At 34.0% G+C, this 20,955-nt stretch overlaps 2 protein-coding genes across 3 annotated transcripts; both read right to left on the bottom strand.

The window, feature by feature from the left end:
* Positions 1 to 365: 365 nt before the first annotated feature.
* On the bottom strand, positions 366 to 10,633 carry LOC117133532 (transcription factor VIP1-like). 2 transcript variants are annotated; one of them, XM_033289944.1, is made up of 5 exons: positions 2,179 to 10,632; positions 1,561 to 1,965; positions 1,328 to 1,460; positions 1,154 to 1,238; positions 366 to 835 (listed from the first exon to the last, which is right to left on the bottom strand). In XM_033289944.1, the coding sequence occupies exons 2-5, from the start codon at positions 1,932 to 1,934 to the stop codon at positions 630 to 632; spliced, it is 798 nt and encodes a 265-aa protein (XP_033145835.1). In that variant the 5' UTR covers positions 1,935 to 1,965; positions 2,179 to 10,632; the 3' UTR covers positions 366 to 629. The 2 variants fall into 2 exon arrangements, with proteins under 2 accessions (XP_033145835.1, XP_033145834.1); XM_033289943.1 differs by having other exon boundaries at positions 1,561 to 10,633.
* An 8,978-nt stretch (positions 10,634 to 19,611) lies between these two features.
* Positions 19,612 to 20,574, bottom strand: LOC117133352 (transcription factor VIP1-like). Its single transcript, XM_033289360.1, has 4 exons — positions 20,543 to 20,574; positions 20,286 to 20,442; positions 20,136 to 20,220; positions 19,612 to 19,817 (listed from the first exon to the last, which is right to left on the bottom strand). Exons 1-4 carry the CDS (start codon positions 20,572 to 20,574, stop codon positions 19,612 to 19,614), a joined length of 480 nt encoding a protein of 159 aa, XP_033145251.1.
* Positions 20,575 to 20,955: the final 381 nt, after the last annotated feature.

The following is a 20,955-nucleotide window of genomic DNA, read 5'->3' on the forward strand; positions in this document are numbered from 1 at the left end:
TCTTATAAATTCATTCCTCAATGGGGAATTTAAAAGAAAAAAGTGGGATCTACCTTTCAATAATTTGACTAAAATTTCAACATAACTGGTATAAATTTTGAGGAACAAATAATTCACTATAATTTTCTTCCTTTAACATGTTCACCAATTAGAGTTTTATAATGCCGATTTTTGGATTAATAATACATAAAATAATAAGTATTCATAGGATGATTATGCTCGCATCTGCGGGCAAAATACCTAGTTACATAATTTACACACAATACTGTAGCCATGAGTTTCATATGGTCATTTGTCAAATTATAGCTTTTTTATAGTTATACAATGCAAATTCCAACGACAAAAAAAAACAGTGCAAATTCCCATTATAAAACAGTCTCCTTTTTTTTTATTCAACTGGATGAGAAAAGACATTACACAGAGATCACATTTGTCTGAATTTCTTTTCAAATCCTTCCGAAGTTCGGATTGATTCTTTTTTATATCTTAGCATGACTCTCTTGCACATATAATATATAAACTCAAACAACTTTTATTTTTAAACTATATATATATTTATACTACTTCAATCAATACTGGATACCAAAGCTGCCACTTCCTTGGATCCATGATCATCATGATGCAATTCTTCATTCGAAATTATAATTTGTCTGCTGCGGCTTCTCTTGAAACTGCTGGTTGATGTTGAGTTGATCCAACATGTTTGCGTTCATTCTCTCACTTTCCCTCCTCCGGTATTCGCTCACCTCTTCTCTTAGCCTACTCATCTCTTCTCTCTGCACACTCGCCTCTTCTATTAGCCGACGAACTTCTCCATTCAATTGTTGGATCAAGTCTGCAACCACAGATTCCACGTTTATACATCATATTCAAAAATCTTATCTTTTTACAATACATATATGTTTACACCTTTCTTTAGTAATGAAGATTTATGAGTAATTAAGAAAGATGTAGCACTTAATAAATGGTCAACCGCTCGCTTTTTAATTCGAGAGTAAGATATATATATTTTAAATGGTAACAAAAGTATTAATAAAGCTTAAAGTTGTTTCCACAACTGGGTATCAGATCATGCAAGTAACCATGGATGAAAAGTCTCGTCAAAACCCTATAAACTATATCTGACATCCTCACAAAATATAGATGAGAGTACCTTCACGAAGTCGTGCATGCGCCTCCCCTGCATGAAGACGAATCCTAAATTGCACGCACTCGTCATCCGCCGTCATTCTTCCTCTCTGCATACAACCAGAATATAATATACAAGCTATTAATTAACAAAATCTATCTCACAGGAACAAACCGTGACAAGTAAGATGGTGATCACCTTCTCAAGCTTGAGCTCGGCAGTCAATATATCAATCTGAGTCTCAAGTGTCTCGACTTTGTCTTCCAACTCGGACTCGTGCAGCGCCTTCTTCGCCTTTGAACGTGCAGCTGATTCCCGGTTCGACAAGGTTCTGAAATGATATATATGATCACATGGGTATATATAAATGTCACAAAAACAAATACTTATACAATCTAAGCTAAGCTATATATAGGAGATCAATTGATTACATTTTGAGATGCTTAGGATCAGATTCTGCCATCTCTTTCAGTTCGTCAGAGGCAGCAATCTTACTCAGTTGATCTGCATTAAACAGGCCTGAGAAGACAGACGCCGGCTGACTACTCCCTGAGCCTACTGAGGAGGACTCGAGCATCGTGTGTGGAACCTGAGATAACATCCACTGCGAGGGGCTTGATCCCGCGGGGATGAAATTCTGCGACCCGAACTGGAATGGCTGACCTGTCGGTGGAAAGGGTGGGAGTGAGCTTCCGCTAGGCGGCGGCATGGTTGCTCTATTGGAACTCTCGTCACCAAAAGGGTTAGCCCTCGGGTATTGGCTGAGACCGGAGTGTGAAGGAGGAATATCGGCGTGACCATCCATCGATACGGAGACGAAGAACGGCGTCGAGTCTCTGCATCATATCGACAGATTAGGGCTAAAAAGGTTACATAAATATACATATAACTCTTGAAAATAAACTTAGCATGCTATATACATGACTAGAATCATAAAAGGTTCAAAATAAGTGTCATCATCAGTTAGTTTATAGAGAAAGAAAAAAATCATTGAAACATTTAGTAAGAATGTATCAGAGTTTTACCAAAAAAAAAAGAAAAGAATATACCAGAGCTAGGAAGAGGAGATTACACCTCAAATAGTTTATGGCTTTCGAAAATGCTTTTGTTGCATGATACTTGCACGAGCTAGGTATTTATATTTACGGTTTCTGTTCATTTCCGAAAAGATAGGAAAAAAAAAGACAAAAGAGACTAGTTAGGAATCTTGTGTTGGTCAAGATGAAAATATATTTTTTGTCATCATAGAAAAAAGACAAAAGAGACTAGTTAGGAATCTTGTATTGGTCAAGATGAAAATATATGTTTTTGTCATCATCACAGTTAAAGTTCTTTACAAGTGTCATTCACTAATAAGTGTGTTTGAGGGAAAAAAAAGAATGTAATTGTTTTTTTAAAGGAATGTAATTTTTTTTAAAGGAATGTAATTTTTTTAAAAGAATGTAATTGTTGACTATTAGCTACAGAATATTTAAGCCAGACCAATTAGCGAGCAACACGTTTCCTCTTGTACCAATCAGTTTGCAAGTAGGGGTAAACATTTTATTTTGATTCGATTTGTTATTCGTTTCAATTTGATACGAAAAATTCAGATATCCTTAAATTTTCGAAGCAAAGCAAATATTAAAAATCAACATCCGTTAAAAACGAAGCAAATCACAAATACTAAAATTTTAGACTTGGATATCAACTCCGCTCAGATTTATATATATATATATATATAATTGAATATAGAAGTTTTAATGTATAATTTAATATAATTATAATTTAAATATAATTTTATTAATATTTAAAATTATTAAATTAAGAAAGGAATATAATTTTTCTTATAACATTACAATTTATGTTTTATAAAAGATTTTAAATATTTTTAAAAATTTATGGAACATATAGTCTTATTAATGTTTACTTTTTTAATTTCATTCTCCGTATTATGTAAAAGATATTATTTGAAAACAATATCTTCTAGTTTTTTCTAGATTTAGCTTGTACTGAACAAAGTGGATGATGTATCCATAAATATCCGTAAATATTCAAAAATATCTGTAAATTTTTCGGATATCCGGAAAACTGGATATCTATATTTTTTTGAACCAAAGAACATCAGAAAATTAGATATTCGTTAAGTACGAAAAAAATCACAAATACTCAAAATTATGGTAGTATTCAATCCGTGCCTAGCCCTATTTACAAGTAATAGATTTTGTTATGATATTTGAGGTAGTTAGTTAGCTTCAATGTTAAAATTTTGTTTTCTACCAATCTCTCTGCTACTCCGAATCTCCACGAAAACGTTAACGAAAAAACGAAATCTCCATGAAACGCTCGGAAAATATACTCTCTCCATCTTATATTAAGTGTCATTTTAGATTCTAAATTTTCTTTCATTATAAGCGTCCTTTTACATTTGAAATGCATATTTTAAATAATTTTCTGTTTTTTTCTTCTTATTTTTAATTCATTAACTAAAGAGCAAAACAAAAAATTATATTAGATAGTGTTAAAATAGAAAATTTAACAATTTTCTTAATTCATGTGGAAAAACTTTAAACGACACTTATTATGAAACAGATGAAACATTTTTCTACTTGTAGGGGGTTGCGACATTGACTCCGCACATCTGATCCGCGCATATTAACCGCTAACTTTTTTTGGCCAAAAAGTTATATTACGAATTAAGATCAACCGTAAAATGAAGAAAATGCCCCTGGATTCTAAACCTGAAGAATATATATAAAATCTAAATTGCAACAAAGACGATGTAATACAACAAATAGAATTAGTGTTCATAATGTGACAAAGATTTAAAGATGGCAAGAATTACATTGGTCGTTTTTCTCATCATCTTATTTACATAATTTGTTGTTTTATTATTTTGTATGTATTTATGAATATTTTTCTTATCAAATAAATAAATTTAAGTAGAGAAAACCGTTACTGATCACAAGATTGAGAATGTTTAACGAGATCTGGTGATTTTGAAAGGAAAAATTCTCTAAAAATATCTGAACTAAATTTCCATTTGTTGTAATAATACATAAACTATTTTTGTTCTGTTAAATACACAACCTATTTTCCGATATCGAAGTAATACACTTCCAAACTGACGATGTCAATTGCTTTAACAAATTCCTTGAAACATCGTTTGTTTGGTAGTGTAAGACTTTCGATTTTTAAAGTTTATTGGGTATCAAAAATATGTTGTTCTTAAACAGGAAGCCAAAGTAGTTTATCTATTATTATAAAAAATAGAAATTACTCCATGTATTCTTAGAAAATTCTTCTACAATTTTAAACCGTAAAATTAATGACATCAACATTTTAAAAAAAAATTGATATAACTTAATTGATATTATTAACCACATGAACTACAGTTTAAGTGGAAAAATATAATTTACAAAATGAGTAGATGATGTGCTCGATAAGCAAGACGATTCAAAATCAAAAGTATATGATGTGTTTGATATCTCGTTAACTAGGTGATGTTGTTATCTCTTAAGTTTTTTTTTAAAACTATATAAGAGAAGAAAACAATGACCCATAAAAGGAGTATCTCATAATTTATTGTCTTTAGGAGATTTTAGGCAAAGTAGGCCCGAAACTTTACGAGTATATGCACTTGATATTTCGTCATTTTAGTGATGTTTTAAAGATTTTTTTGATTTTGATTCAGAAAAACAAACCTATAAATTTTCAGTTTGTGTTTACTAACTAACTTGGTTTAGTAAATGCGTAAAAAAAAAAAACGTTTGGAGGGAATTTTTTTTGTCAACATTATTTTCATTGAAGGAAATTCAATAGGACATAGTACAAGCATAGAAAAACCCATATTCCCTCCATTACAACTTGATTTAATGAAAAGCCCAAAAGTAAACTAAATCCAATATATTGACTCAATTTACTAATTTGCGTAACACCTAAGAAGACATGCGTCTCACATGCACACACCCAAGACACCATCCTTTGATCTTATACTGTTGAGTTGATTGAGACGCGCGTGCACGTGCCACCGCAAGAAAGAGGAAACTCCGAAACTCCGGAATAGATTTGAAGCTTCTGAAGAACTTTACTTTAGAGAGAAGTGGGAGAACCTTTGGAGATAGCTGTTTTGATTTTGGTAAGTCATGTTCTTTCTAAAGAAATATTTTTTTGTTAAGAGTTTTAGTTTAGATTTGTAATATATATCTTGGAATTTGTATTTGGATGGAAATTCAATGCTCACTTTATTTGTCAGCTCATTTGGTTTGTTTTCAATTTACATTGTTTTATGTATGCAGTGTAATGCAGTTTTATTTTCATCTCTTTCTATTTTTTTTTTATTTTTTTTTGATGTAAAACTTTGATTTTCAAAAGTTTAGGTATTAATTGGGTATCGAAAAATAGAGTGGGTATAAAACGGGGAACCAAAATTGTTTATATATTTTTTTATAGCAAACGAAAATTAGATGAGGTATTTTTGGAAACTTTTTCTTCTTTAAACTAGCGACAGTTGACGTCATGGAGGTGTAAAACTTGCGATTTATAAAAGTTTATATATTATTTTGGTATGAAATTGGTTGTGTATTAAATGGAAAGCCAAAATCTATTATTATAAAAAATATGTTTTCACTCCTAGACCATCCACATGGAATTTCATATCACTAAGTCGAAATCTGCGGAGGCCACACTTGTTCGCGTCCAAAACATGGCGTTTCATTAACTTGGAGATTGTATGGGCTTTTGGTGTAATTCATAAACATGCGGGAATATAGTCGTCTGATCTTTAGATCAAATTAAAAATAATATTTTTAACAATATACTTTTATATTTTAATATACAAATAATATCGTGTTCTTCGTCTTATGAATACATCATAAAACAACTCTTATGATATTGTTGATATTCAATCCGATCATGCCGATATAAAAAATTAATGTAAATCAACATAACGATGATTTTAATTGGATTTACATGTATCGAAAATCCAATAAAATGTTTTTATTTATTTTAATGTGCAAAATAGCCCGTAAAAACTAAAAAAACTAGATGAACCAATAGGTTTATAGTGAACGTACATATCAAATGTATAATATTATACAGTGAATGCAAAATTGAATTCACTAATTTGATAACCATATACTGAGCATTTAACATATGAATAATGTTTTAGTAAAAAAAACATAGAAATAATTATTTGCTTTACCCATTTACATCAATTTATTTTTTAAGGTCCATGATTTCACGATAAATAGTGTTCTTAACTTCCTTTTTTTCATATAATAGCGCAAACATATTATTATATATTACTCCTACTTAGCTATTTGAATAAACGAACACTCTGATATTTGAAAATTTTGAACGATTCCCTTTGTACGGTAAAAGGTATTATTTTAAAGTATTAATACACCAATGCAAAAATATATTTTGCAAGATAATTACACGAATCTGCAGCATAAGCTCTTTATTACATACGAGCATGGGTTCTATAAAAACATTTATGCAATATTATTATTTAATTTAAATATATTGTTAATTCAAAACGCAAGTTTCCACGGTATTAATAACTTCTAAATTAATAGTAAAACCTATCTAATAAATTCTAAAATTATTTAATAACGACATGCCGTTTTCAATGGTGCAAAAGGGAGGGGGGGGGGGTTGAGACTCTGGCGAGACATCTACTGGCTCCTCAATAGGGGTAGTAGCACTCGAGTTGGGTTCATGGATGGTAACCACAACCTGATCAGAATTTGTAGAGGCCTCTCGAGTTCCCTTTTTTTTGTTTACGGGGACCCACTGTCTTTTGATCTCGAGACAGTCCTTTAGAATTTGCCCAAGCTCCTTACAATGAGAACATGTTGGAGGTAGCCATGGGTATTCCACTTCCACACGGAATGTAGCACCACTCTGGCGAACAAGCTCCAGTACAGTAGGGAACGGTTTAGTGGCGTCAGCTTCCACTTTCGCATGAGCCACCAAAAGGCTGGATAAGTTCTTTGTCCAGTTATCTTCAATGTCAAAATTTGTTTTCCGTGCAAGCTCCTTGATCCACTTGTTTAACTAATGTTCATTAATGTTTTTATACTGCTGGATTTCGAGATCCAGAGAAGGTGTTAAAAAAATTATTTTCTACCAATCTCTCTTCTACTCTGAGTCTATGAATTTCCATAAAAAACATTAACGAGAAAAATGGAATCTCCATAAAACGATCGGGAAATATATTTTTTAAGTGTAGGGGGATGTGACATTGACTCCGCACATGGGACCCACGCATTTAACTTTTAATTATTTTGTGGCCAAAAAGTTTTATTACGAATTAAGATATGGAATTACATTTTTTATCGAGATCAGTAATTACAGTTAACTGTATAAATGAAGAACAAACATCACAAGAAAGGGAATGTTAAACGAAATTTGTTGATTTTCAAAATGTTGGATTTAATTTTTTGAAATGTCAAAGAACATTTTATTATTAATAGAAAATTTCATAAAATTACCCACCAAAATTTGTTAAGTGTGTTTTAATGGAAAAAACGTAGGTACGCCCCCTATGGTGAACCTTTAAATTCACCACCACTTTTACCACCAATCAAAGTGCCACCTAGATAATTAATAAAAAATATTAAATTTTGTTTACAAAACTTAAAATAGTTGAAAAATATTTTATGCCTAAAAAAACCCTAAACCCAAATAGTAAACTTTAAACCTAATCCTGATACTATAAACCCAAATCCTAAACCCTAAACCCAAATTGTAAAACAAAATCCTAGACCCTTAACCCAAACCGTAAACTCTAAACCCAAACCCAAATGCTAGACCATAAACCAAACCGTAAACCTTAAACTCAAATTCAAACCTTTTGAGTTTAGGGTTTAGGGTTTAGGATTCAGGTTTAGGATATATAGTGTTTGGATTTAGGATTTATGGTTTAGGATTTGGGTTTAAAGTATAAGGTTTGGGTTTATGACCTAGAGTTTAGGTTTAGGATATAGAATTTGGGTTTAGAATTTAGGGTTTTGAGTTTGGGTTTAGGATTTAGGGTTTAGAATTTAAGATTCACAGTTTTGTTAGTGGCATCATTTTCTTTTTTTGATTATTTATGGTTTTGTTTAAATAAAATTAATACTTTTATTAATTATCTAGTTGGCACTTTTATTGGTTATAAGAGAGATGGTGAATTTAAAAAAGAAGATCCGCTTAAACCTGATACTGAAATGGATCCGGTTCAGTCTCGGATTTTGTTACCAAAATAACCAAAATAATCTGAAGAAAACTGAATTACTCTTTCAATAACACACCAAATTTGAACAAAACTTAGTTTAAAACTTAAAAGGATACTGAAATAGAAAGTCCATGATAGTACTAGAGTACTCGTCAACACGAATTAAACCATATAAGCAATTGAATATGACAAAATTCGTATTATTGTGGGATTGTTGCATCTCCCCACTACTAAAAATACAACGATCATTAACAGGTTAACATTCATCTTCATTGTTATGGTTTCTCAATCTAACGATGATGGTGAATCCATCTGTAAACATAAAAGCACATATGTAAGTGAATAAGAAAAACAAGAAATTATAGAAAACAATAAACAAAAAACGACAGAAGATATGCATATAAAATATGAGTTAACGAAAAAATCTAAAAATAAATTTCTATTGATTTCGAATCGATTACCAATTTTTTAGAAAAACCTAAGAAAAAGAAGTGAAGACGAAAGAAAACAAATGAATGTGGGGAGCCAAAGACAGTCTAAAGTGGTATTTGCAGCTGAATGTGAGGAGTTGTTCGGAGCTGTTTCTAGACCGGATGCTTGGCCTTCCTTTCAATACCAATCTTCGGAAATTGGAAAGGTACTTCAAGAAGCTTTGCCTGCTTGTGGTTTTGCGTGAGGCAAACAGAGGAGCGGCTTTCACTACTCAAAGTGTCACTAATCAAGGGTTGGTACGGCCATATGTTGCAGCTGATCATCCTCCTTGGTTATTTGAATTGTTTGTTAATGAAAACCGTTCCCTCTAAGTGGGCCTTCAGGTTTGTATGTGTCGGCCAAATGTTTTGGGAAGAAGAAGAGTTACGCTGGATGGAGAATTGGAGTCTTTTGCTGATTTCTTCCTGTAGGTGATTTGTAGTCTTTCTTTCTTCGTATATATGGTGGTATAGAGCAGATGAAGTGCGGTTGTTCCTTGTAGCATGGTAACTTTGTTATTAATATAATCTTATCGTTGGACAAAGAAAAAAAACGAACCTGCGTTGATTCTTCTAATTCTCAGATAAAGCAGGAGACAGAGAGACAAAGAAATTTATGGTTCTATTTTATTATTATAAGATTGAATAAAAAAAGCTTAGTTCTTTTGGGATTAGGGTTTGGTCGCCGAAAGAAAATCATAACAGGTGAGAGAGAGGAGAATACATGGAAATTATATAAATTTTGTATATCACATAAATTATATATATTTGGGTATTAAAATTAGCATAGTTTGAATATTTAAATAAGCACAATTTGAAAAGTAAATGTATTAAATGAGTAAAATAATTAGTTTGAATATTAAATTGAGTAGCAAAAATATTTAGGTATTAAAAACTGGATAGCAAAAATTGGATAGCAAAAATTTAGTTGGTGTATTTTTACGATTTTTTATATATTATTAATAGATTCCTAGAATCGGTCTGATCACTAAACCAAACACATCTCTAATTTATTTTTGTTAACATGATCTTATTTTACCAAGTGCTGAAGTGCTGATTAGTGCTTATCGGAATTGACTGTTTAGGGATGGAGGAAGATAAAGAATTAGCTCTCTGCATCATATTAGTATCAGTGCCACTGCCATCCATATGATCTTCGAGAAAGTCGCAACTTTTGAGGGAAGACGAAGCTCCAAAAACCCTAAGAGTTGGAAGCTTTCGATGGTAAATAGTATTTGTAAGATCAATGCACACTAATTGATATTCCAAAAAGAACAGGTTATTGGATGCTTAATCTATCTTCTTCTTCTACTTCTCACTCAAATCAATGGCGCATGAAGACTTCACATGAAACGTTGACCAAACCCCGATCACTGGTCGGAAAAAGCAACGTCCCAGCACACTAGTTTTGACTTTTTTTATTCATTCTTTTTTATAATTTGGATAAAGGCAAAATGACCGAAGGTTTACCCTCACTATAAAAAGGTTAATGTCATATACACATAATGAGTCAATTTGTCACTAAAATAGACAAAAAGTTTCTTTAAAGTTCATGACCGTTTTTTTGACGCGTTATCCACATTGACAAACTATAATATACTAGAGTGTTTTTTTAAGTAGTATAGAAAAATTGATCCATATTAATAGCATAACAACAAACATTCTATATATTTAGTTACTGTGTACTTACATTTATAATCTATGGTTTTACAATAGAATGTAACACACTAAAATAATACTACATAATAATGTGAATTAGTTCTATATTTGGAAATGGTTTGGGATTGCACATAGTTAAAGTTTTTGATAAAGATGTTCTTCCGCTAAAGAGAGAGAGAGAGAGAGAGGAGAGAGAGAGAGAGAGAGAGAGAGGAGAGAGAGAGAGAGAGAGAGAGAGAGAGAGAGAGAGAGAGAGAGAGAGAGAAGAGGAGAGGAGAGAGAGAGAGAGAGAGACTACAAGAAAACATCCGCATACTGAGGGAAAAAATCGTCGGTATGTCGTCGGAATAACGCTATTCCAAGGACATACCGACGAAACAAGTCGTCGAAAATATCTCCTCGGAAAATCATATTTCCTCGGAATTCCGTCGGATATTGCCGACGGAATTCCGAGGAAACAAAATTCCGAGGAAACTCCGAGGACACAGAGTTCGTCGGAAGGTTCCTCGGAATATACCGAGGGACGTCTTCCTCGGATTATTTCGATGGAATTCCGATGGTCCAATCCTCGGAAGTTTCGACGAAATATTCCTCAGAATGTTTATCGGAAAATTCCGAGGAACTTTTGTCCCTCGGAAAATTCCGAGGAACTTTCTTCCCTCGGAATATTCCGAGGAATTTCAGTCCCTCGGAAAATTCCGAGGAACATGTTTCCCTCGGAATTTTCCGAGGGAAGAAAGTTCCTCGGAATTTTCCGAGGAACTGCTTTCCCTCGGAATTTCGAAAAAATTAATTTTTTTTAAAAATTATTTTTATTTTTAAAAATTAAAATTTTAAATTTAAATTCGAATATTTAAAATTAAAATTAAAATTGAAAAAAACATAAAACATTAAAACATAGTAGATAATATTCAAAGTTAAATAAAACATTCAGAGTTTTTGGTAAAAAAAAAAAAACTACTGGTCTGGAATGTTCGGGAACACCTCGTTCGTGTACATCCTCTTCATCATCTCCATCATCTGTTCGTTCAGCCTCTTCTGGGTCTCATAGCCCGCCTGTTGAGCTGCCATCTGGGTCTCCAACGCAGATATCCGATCATCCTTGTCCTTCAGCTGAGCCGTAAGAACTTCTGGATCAACATATGCCGGTGGTGCAGAAGAAGGAGCAGCCGACCGGGAGCGACGACCCAAACCGACCAAACGTCCCTTTTTCTTTGGAACCGACTGAAATATAAATAACCAAATTTAGATAATATAAATTGATGATAAAATAAAAATCAAGAAATAATTAAATTGAACTTTAAAAAAAAAAAACTTACCGATTCAACGATTTCGTTGATTCGAACCCGGGACAAGTTGGTCGAGGCCGTCGAATCGTCATCATCGGTTTGAAGCTGAGACACTTCGTCATACACCTGGGCGAGATCATCAACCGGGCCGCCCTCATTTTCTTCCGCCTTGAAAAAAAATAAATTAAACAAACATTAGAAATTTGAAAAAATGCACAAAAAATAAAATTCTGAAACTTAAATAATTGAAGAAAAAGCGGTTGAACTTACCATGCGATCCGCCAGAGTGGCAATAGATTGAGCACCCAAGTTATGCTTGTAGATGCCCTTTCCTTTACGGTCGCTCCTGCGGTTGTTGGAGTTGGTGGAAGACGTTTCTTTCGTCTCTTCTTTATCCCAATGCGCACACAACTCCTTCCAGACCGTGTCGTTCATCGACTTTGGGACCTTTTAATTTAAAAAAAAACGTTTAATAATTTAAAAAATAGTTTAATAAATTAAAAATTGTTAATAAATTAAAAACTACCTTATTTACTTCCCACTTCTTCTTCCACTCGTACATCTGCTTCCCATAGTTGTCCATAACTTTATGGACAAAATGGTGATAGATAGAGAGCGTATCATCGGAATTCCAGTTGAATTCTTGCTGAAATAGTTTAAAAATAGTTTTAAGCACAAAAATATAAATAGTTTAATAATTACAAAAAAGTTTTAATAAAAAAAATAGTTTAATAAATATAGAAAATAGTTTAATAATTACAAAAATAAGTTTTAATAAATAAAAAATAGTTTAATAATTAAAAAATAGTTTAATAATTAAAAAAATAGTTTTAATAATATTTAAAATGTCTAATAAATATAGAAAATAGTTTAATAATTACAAATATTTTTAATAATATTTAAAATGTCTAATAAATATAGAATATAGTTTAATAATTACAAAAAATAGTTTTAATAAATAAAAAATATAAGTTAAAAATTTGAATACTTACCGCAAACTGACGAAACCACAGATGCTGCTTCTCGAGAGGGAAGTGAGTGAAAGTCGGATGTCCCTTGTCGAGGGCCGAGTACATCATACGGTTGATCCATGCGCTGATCCCGTTCCCGGATCGGTTGAACCTAATAAAAAAAACAAATTATTAATAAAAAAACAGTTTAAATAAAAAATAGTTAAAAAAAATAAAAGTTAAATTACCATGTTTGACCATGTCCATGTGGATACTCAGTGAGATAGGGAAGATGGTCACGACCGGGCTGTCGAACCAACTCCGCAACACTCATCACTCCCGGAGGACCCGGAGGAGCAGGAGCGGGTGTAGCAGCGGGAGCGGGAGCAGCAGGAGCGAGTAATGGAGAGGGAGATGTATGGTAGGAGCTGTGGGGCGAAACGGAATCCTCAACATGGCTGGACGAACCCCGAGACTGGCTCCCCATACCACCCCGGCTACGACGCTGGCGAGGCCGGATCTGATCATCATTAGACCTGTAAATTAAAAAAAAACATATTTAAAAATTAGTTCTAATAATTTTAATTAAAAAAAACAGTTTAAATAAAAATAGTTAAAAAATAGTTTTTAATCACAAAAATATAAATAGTTTAATAATTAATAAAAAAAGTTTTAATAAATAAAAAATAGTTTAAAATTTTAAAAAATAGTTTAAATAAATCCCAAAAACAGTTAATAATTACGAAAAATAGTTTTAAAAATATTTAAAATGTTAAATAATTACAAAAAATAGTTTTCATAATATTAAAAATGTTTAATAAATATAGAAATTTATATTTTATATATAAAATACATAAAACGTTTTATAACCACAAAAAAATGATTTTTAATATTATATATATGATTTTTAATCTTAAAAAAAGTTTTATAGATTTTAAAAATGTTTAATAAATATATAAATGAATTTAAAATGCAAAAAATAGATTTTATATACAAAAAACGTTTTCAATATATATATATATATAATTACAAATTCGATTTTTATAACCACAAAATTAATAAAAACTAAAAAATAAAATTCAAATCAAGTGAAATACATAATCAAACTCGATTTTACACAAATCTACCATTCACCCTAACAAAATCGATAAATCTCATTCCAAAATCATCAAATCTATTTAAAAACCATACAAATCTAACCTAAAAGAGTGGGATAGGGTTCATACATGAGGATTAGGGTGGAAATCGCGAGGGAGAAGAGAGAAAGCGCCGGAAATCGCAAGGGAGAAGAGAGGAGTCGACGAAATCGCAGGGGAAAGAGAGAGTGCGGCGGAGAGAAATGGGGAAGAAGGTCGGGCTCGACCTAATAAAATGAGGGTCCGACGGAAATTATCCGTCGGAATTTCCTCGGAAATATTTACTATATCCGTCGGAAATTTCCTCGGAAATCATTAATTCAATTTTCGCGAAATATTTGGCGGCTTGGTTTACCCGGTTAAATGAAAATATTCCGAGGAACCAGGTTTCCTCGGAATACCCTCGATAATTACCGAGGAAATTCTGAGGAACCAGGGTTTGGGGTTTCAAAACATCGATTATTTTCGCCGTATTTCATTTCTTATACAATTATAATGCATACCATTGAGGATTCTTTGTATAGATGATCATAAACCATGAAATAACAAAATTTCAAAAATAATTGTAAGTATTTCCTTTACCGTTTGTTAAAGTGTATAAGTGTTTCTCTTATGTTGTGTGGTTTTCGTTCATGCAATCGTAAAAGTGTTTGTTATTGGGTAAAACACCAAAGTTTGACTTCATAATCTGGTTAAGACACTTAATGAAGGTTATATACGTGTTATTCAATCCGTAAAACGTTGTTTTCGGTTTAAAACCCCAAGTTCCTCGGAATTTCCTCGGAATTTTCCGAGGGAATTCCAAGGAAAACTCTATCTTCGTCGGAATTTCCTCGGAAAATTCCGAGGAAATTCCGAGGAAAAGGAATGTATAATCAAATCCCTAAATCGACAAGATCTATTCCGAGGAAATTCCGAGAAAAACCTTTCTGCCCTCGGAATTTCCTCGGTATTTATATTTTTTTAAAAAAAAAATAAAAGGTCGACGCTAGTCTGTTTCCGAGTCGTCATCACCAGATGAATCTGAATCTGGATCTTGGTGAAACTCTCCAATCACTGGTTCATCCTCTACGTGAACGGCGGCTTCCTCTCCGAAGTCGGTTAAATCGACTACAAGGCCAACTCCACCTAAATCTTCTGCTGCACTTAAGTTGCCGGATGTGCTTGGTTGTAGTGGGTCTTCCAGCTCAGAACTTCCCTGAACTCGGCCTCTCGGGTTCAGTCTTGTAACAGTAACCCATGGATCATCTCTGTTCCTTACCCGGGGGTACTTGATATAACAAACCTGATCGGCATGAGAAGCAAGAATGAAAGGATCATAATATTGCAGCTTCCGTCTTGAATTTACTGATGTAACACCAAATGCATCTGTTCTCACACCTCGATCTGGAGTGTTGTCGTGCCAATCACAATAGAAAACAGTACAGCGCAATCCAACCATACCCAAATACTTGATTTCCAAAATCTCATTTATGTGTCCGTAGTAACATCATCTCCTGATGCAGAACAAACACCAGCATCGTAAGTCGTACTCGAACGTCTCCTCTTCTGAGTTGTGAATGCATATCCTCGAGTACAAAATCTCGGATATGACTTCACAACAAAGTTTGGTCCAACGACCATCTCGCGTATCCAATCGTCAAATGTTTCACCTCTGGCCAAACCATCACTCACATAAGTAAACATCCATCCACCAAATTCTCTCTGCTTCATTTCTTCTAGTTCGTCCTCTGTGGCGTATCTATATTCGAACCGCTTTTCTGCCATGAAAATCCTTTCATATTGAAGAACATCTTCGCAGTTGGTGAGTAAATATGTTTGCAAATGACTGCGCTCCTGATCAGTAAGTCGACGGTCCTTTGGTTTTCCGCTAAGTCGTCCAACGTCTGTGAAAATGTCTGGAACCTTCCAATGATATGTTGCCCGTTCGCCTCTATCATCATGCCGAGCAGGTCTTCTGTTTTTGGTCTGAACTTCTGCTGGAAAGTAGTACTCGGCAAAGTTTGAAGTTTCTTCATTGATCATCTGTGCGACTATAGAACCTTCCACCCTACTTAAATTTTTCACCATCTTCTTCAAATGGAACATATACCGCTCATACAGATACATCCATCTATACTGCACAGGACCACCAAGTTCCAATTCTCTTACCAGGTGAATAACAAGATGCTCCATAACATTAAAAAATGAGGGAGGAAATATCTTCTCAAGGTTGCACTGAATCACAGCTATGTTAGTCTTCAAATTTTCAATACCTTCAAGAGTCACTGATCTCGTGCATAAATCGCGGAAGAAACCACTTATCCCTGCAATTGCTTCATGAACATTTCGTGGTAATAGTTCCTTGAAGGCAAACGGAAGGAGGCGCTGCATCATTACATGGCAATCGTGGCTTTTCAAGCCAGTAAACTTTCCTTCCTTTCTGTCGATACAGTTACGCAAATTAGATGCGTAACCGTCTGGAAATTCCACATCGTTTGAAATCCAATCAAAGAACGCATCCTTTCCCGCTGCATCAAGTCGGTATATGGGAAAAGGAGCCCTACCACTCTCATCAACATGAAGTTCTGAACGAGCACATATATCGACTAAATCCAGTCTTGACTTCAAATTATCCTTTGTTTTACCTTGAACATTAAGGATCGTGTTCATGAGATTGTCAAAAAAGTTCTTCTCAATATGCATGACATCTAAATTATGCCTTAGTAGATGATCCTCCCAGTATGGCAGATCCCAAAAAATACTTTTTTTGTGCCAGTTATGTAGGTTTCCAACACCATCTACCGGAAAATGCTCATGTCCACCGACGTCTGGCGTCCTTTCTGCACCAAAATCTCTAAGTTGTGTCTTCAAATCTTTCCCACGAATTTCCGGAGGTGGACTGTCAAAAACCCTCTTGTTCTTCGTAAACAAATTCCTACTTCTACGATATGGATGATCTGGTGGTAGAAATCTCCTGTGACAGTCAAACCAACACGTTTTCCTTCCGTGTTTTAGTTGGAAAGCATCAGTGTTATCTTGACAATATGGACATGATAGCCTTCCATGCGTTGTCCATCCAGATAACATACCATATGCTGGAAAATCACTTATTGTCCACATTAGTACTGCCCGCATTTGAAAGTTTTCTTTATACGAAACATCGTATGTTTCAGCACCTTGAGCCCATAGTTGTTGCAACTCATATATTAGTGGCTGAAGAAACACATCAAGTGATCTCTTAGGATGCTCTGGTCCGGGAACGAGAATCGAGAGAAACAAAAACTCTCGTCGCAAGCACAAGTTTGGGGGTAGGTTGTATGGTGTAAGAATGACTGGCCATAGAGAATACTGTCTTCCACTCTTGCCAAACGGGCTGAAACCATCAGTACATAATCCAAGGTAGACATTTCTTCTCTCATACGCAAAGTCGGGATACTTTGATTGGAAATGCTTCCACGCTTTTGCATCTGAAGGATGTCTGATCTCACCATCTGTTGAGTGCTCCGCATGCCATCTCATTGGTTGCGCTGTGCGTTCAGACAGATACAGCCTCTGCAACCTTTCCGTCAAAGGCAAATACCACATCTTTTATATGGTACTGGAACTCTTCCACTCGTATCTTTATAACGAGGCTTCCCACAAAATTTGCATGAAACCCGCTGTTCATCCGCCCTCCAATAAATCATGCAGTTGTCTCTGCATACATCTATTACCTGATACGATAAACCAAGACCAGCTACGAGTTTCTGAACCTCGTAGTATGAGCCAGGAGCTACATTATCTTCGGGTAGAATACCTTTTACATAATCAGCAATCGCATCCACACAGTCTTCAGCCAAATTATAATCCGTCTTAATGCCCATCAATCTTGTAGCAGATGATAAAGCTGAATGACCATCTCTGCAACCTTCGTACAATGGTTGCTTTCCAGCATCCAACATATCATAAAATCTCCTAGCTTCGGCATTGGGTAAATCTTCCCCTCTAAAATGATCATTTACCATCTGCTCAGTACCTACACCGTAATCTACATCCGTTCTAATTGGATCTTCTAATCTAACCGCTGGCTGAGGTTCGCTAGTACTACTATGTTCATAATCAGATTCTCCATGATGATACCAAATTTTGTAACTTCGTGTAAACCCACTCAAATATAGATGAGTCCAAACATCCCATTGTTTAATAACTTTTTTATTTTTACAATTAGAGCAAGGACATCTTAACATACCTGTTTTTGCTTCCGGTTGTCGGTGAACTAACCCCATGAATTCGGTTATACCTTGTTGGTATTCTTCCGTAAGCAATCTCGTGTTCGGATCCAAATAAGGTCGATCGATCCAAGAATGAAAATAATTTGAAGAAGACATGTTTTTTATGAATCAAATTCGTGTGTAAAGAAAGTGAGAGGGAGGATGAAGATATGGAGTGAATGAAGAGGAAGAGGGGTGCTTGTATTTATAGTTGAAATCCTGCCGACGGACCGAGAAAATTCCGACGGAAGTCCGATGCAAACGGCTAGTTCGTCGGAATTTCCTCGGAATTTTTAAAATCCCCCAACGGCTCTCTAACGTCTATAATATTTCCTCAGAATTCATCGGTTTTTTCCGAGGAATACTAGTTTCCTCGGTATTCCGTCGGAATATTCCGACGAGATGAATTTTCCTTGGAATTCCGTCGGTATATTCCGAGGAAATTCCGAGGAAGCCAAATTTTGTGTTTCCTCGGAATTGCCTCGGAAATTCCTCGGTATATTCCGAGGAATTCATTTTCCATCGGAACGTCCGTCAGAATACCGCTGTTTTCTTGTAGTGAGAGAGAGAGAGAGAGAGAGAGAGAGAGAGAGAGAGAGAGAGAGAGTTTAATATACTATTCTATGTTTAGTGATCATATAGTCTAGAATGAAATAAAAATTCATTTAAAACATTTTATATCTAACGTTAAAAACATATTATATCTTTTTGAAAATATATATCTTTTCGAAAAACATTTATATCATGTATGACGTTGATATACCATAGTTTCACTTTAAAAGTACATAATTTATCATCATTTTATAAAAAAAAAAATATAAATATATGTTATTCTAGAATATTGATATAGAATAGTACTTAACTTTTGTGTTAAAATTTTATTTTATTGATTTTTTTTTAAAAACATATGTCGATCGGTTTGAATTTTTTTAAACTATAGTATATGTAGAAATATAAAATCTCTTGATTTGATTGTATTAATACAAAAAGTATTGGTTGTTCTTTTCCGATCTGTCTAGCCAGACCACCTCAAGTTTGAGTAATAGAATAGCCGTTTGCTGCCAAAAAAAAAATACAAAAAGTATAGTTCAAATGAAATAGATGGGGGAAAAACAAAGAAAGAAGAAAGAGATAAAAATGAATGGTTTATGAATTGTAAGCTTACATAATATACACACAATACTGTAGCCATGAGTTTTATATGGTCATTTGTCAAATTATAGTTTTTTTTATAGTTATACAATGCAGACGACAAAAAAAAAACAGTGCACATTCCCATTATAAAACAGACTCCTTTTTTTTATTCAACTGGATGAGAAAAGACATTACACAGAGATCACATTTGTCTGAATTTCTTTTCAAATCCTTCCGAAGTTCGGATTGATTCTTTTTTATATCTTAGCATGACTCTCTTGCACATATAATATATAAACTCAAACAACTTTTATTTTTAAACTATATATATATATATTAATACTACTTCAATCAATCCTGGATACCAAAGCTGCCAATTCCTTGGATCCATGATCATCATGATGCAATTCTTCATTCGAAATTATAATTTGTCTGCTGCGGCTTCTCTTGAAACTGCTGGTTGATGTTGAGTTGATCCAACATGTTTGCGTTCATTCTCTCACTTTCCCTCCTCCGGTATTCGCTCACCTCTTCTCTTAGCCTACTCATCTCTTCTCTCTGCACACTCGCCTCTTCTATTAGCCGACGAACTTCTCCATTCAATTGTTGGATCAAGTCTGCAACCACAGATTCCACGTTTATACATCATATTCAAAAATCTTATCTTTTTACAATACATATATGTTTACACCTTTCTTTAGTAATGAAGATTTATGAGTAATTAAGAAAGATGTAGCACTTAATAAATGGTCAACCGCTCGCTTTTTAATTCGAGAGTAAGATATATATATTTTAAATGGTAACAAAAGTATTAATAAAGCTTAAAGTTGTTTCCACCACTGGGTATCAGATCATGCAAGTAACCATGGATGAAAAGTCTCGTCAAAACCCTATAAACTATATCTGACATCCTCACAAAATATAGATGAGAGTACCTTCACGAAGTCGTGCATGCGCCTCCCCTGCATGAAGACGAATCCTAAATTGCACGCACTCGTCATCCGCCGTCATTCTTCCTCTCTGCATACAACCAGAATATAATATACAAGCTATTAATTAACAAAATCTATCTCACAGGAACAAACCGTGACAAGTAAGATGGTGATCACCTTCTCAAGCTTGAGCTCGGCAGTCAATATATCAATCTGAGTCTCAAGTGTCTCGACTTTGTCTTCCAACTCGGACTCGTGCAGCGCCTTCTTCGCCTTTGAACGTGCAGCTGATTCCCGGTTCGACAAGGTTCTGAAATGATATATATGATCACATGGGTATATACAAATGTCACAAAAACAAATACTTATACAATCTAAGCTAAGCTATATATAGGAGATCAATTGATTACATTTTGAGATGCTTAGGATCAGATTCTGCCATCTCTTTCAGTTCGTCAGAGGCGGCAATCGAAAATGAAAAGAATATACCAGAGCTAGGAAGAGGAGATTACACCTCAAATAGTTTATGGCTTTCGAAAATGCTTTTGTTGCATGATACTTGCACGAGCTAGGTATTTATATTTACGGTTTCTGTTCATTTCCGAAAAGATAGGAAAAAAAAGACAAAAGAGACTAGTTAGGAATCTTGTGTTGGTCAAGATGAAAATATATGTTTTTGTCATCATAGAAAAAAGACAAAAGAGACTAGTTAGGAATCTTGTATTGGTCAAGATGAAAATATATGTTTTTGTCATCATCACATTTAAAGTTTTTTACAAGTGTCATTCACTGCTAAGTGTGTTTGGCCAAAAAGTTATATTAC

Source organism: Brassica rapa, chromosome A04 (assembly GCF_000309985.2).
Source record: "Brassica rapa cultivar Chiifu-401-42 chromosome A04, CAAS_Brap_v3.01, whole genome shotgun sequence".
In the NCBI taxonomy this organism is placed as follows: Eukaryota; Viridiplantae; Streptophyta; class Magnoliopsida; order Brassicales; family Brassicaceae; genus Brassica; species Brassica rapa.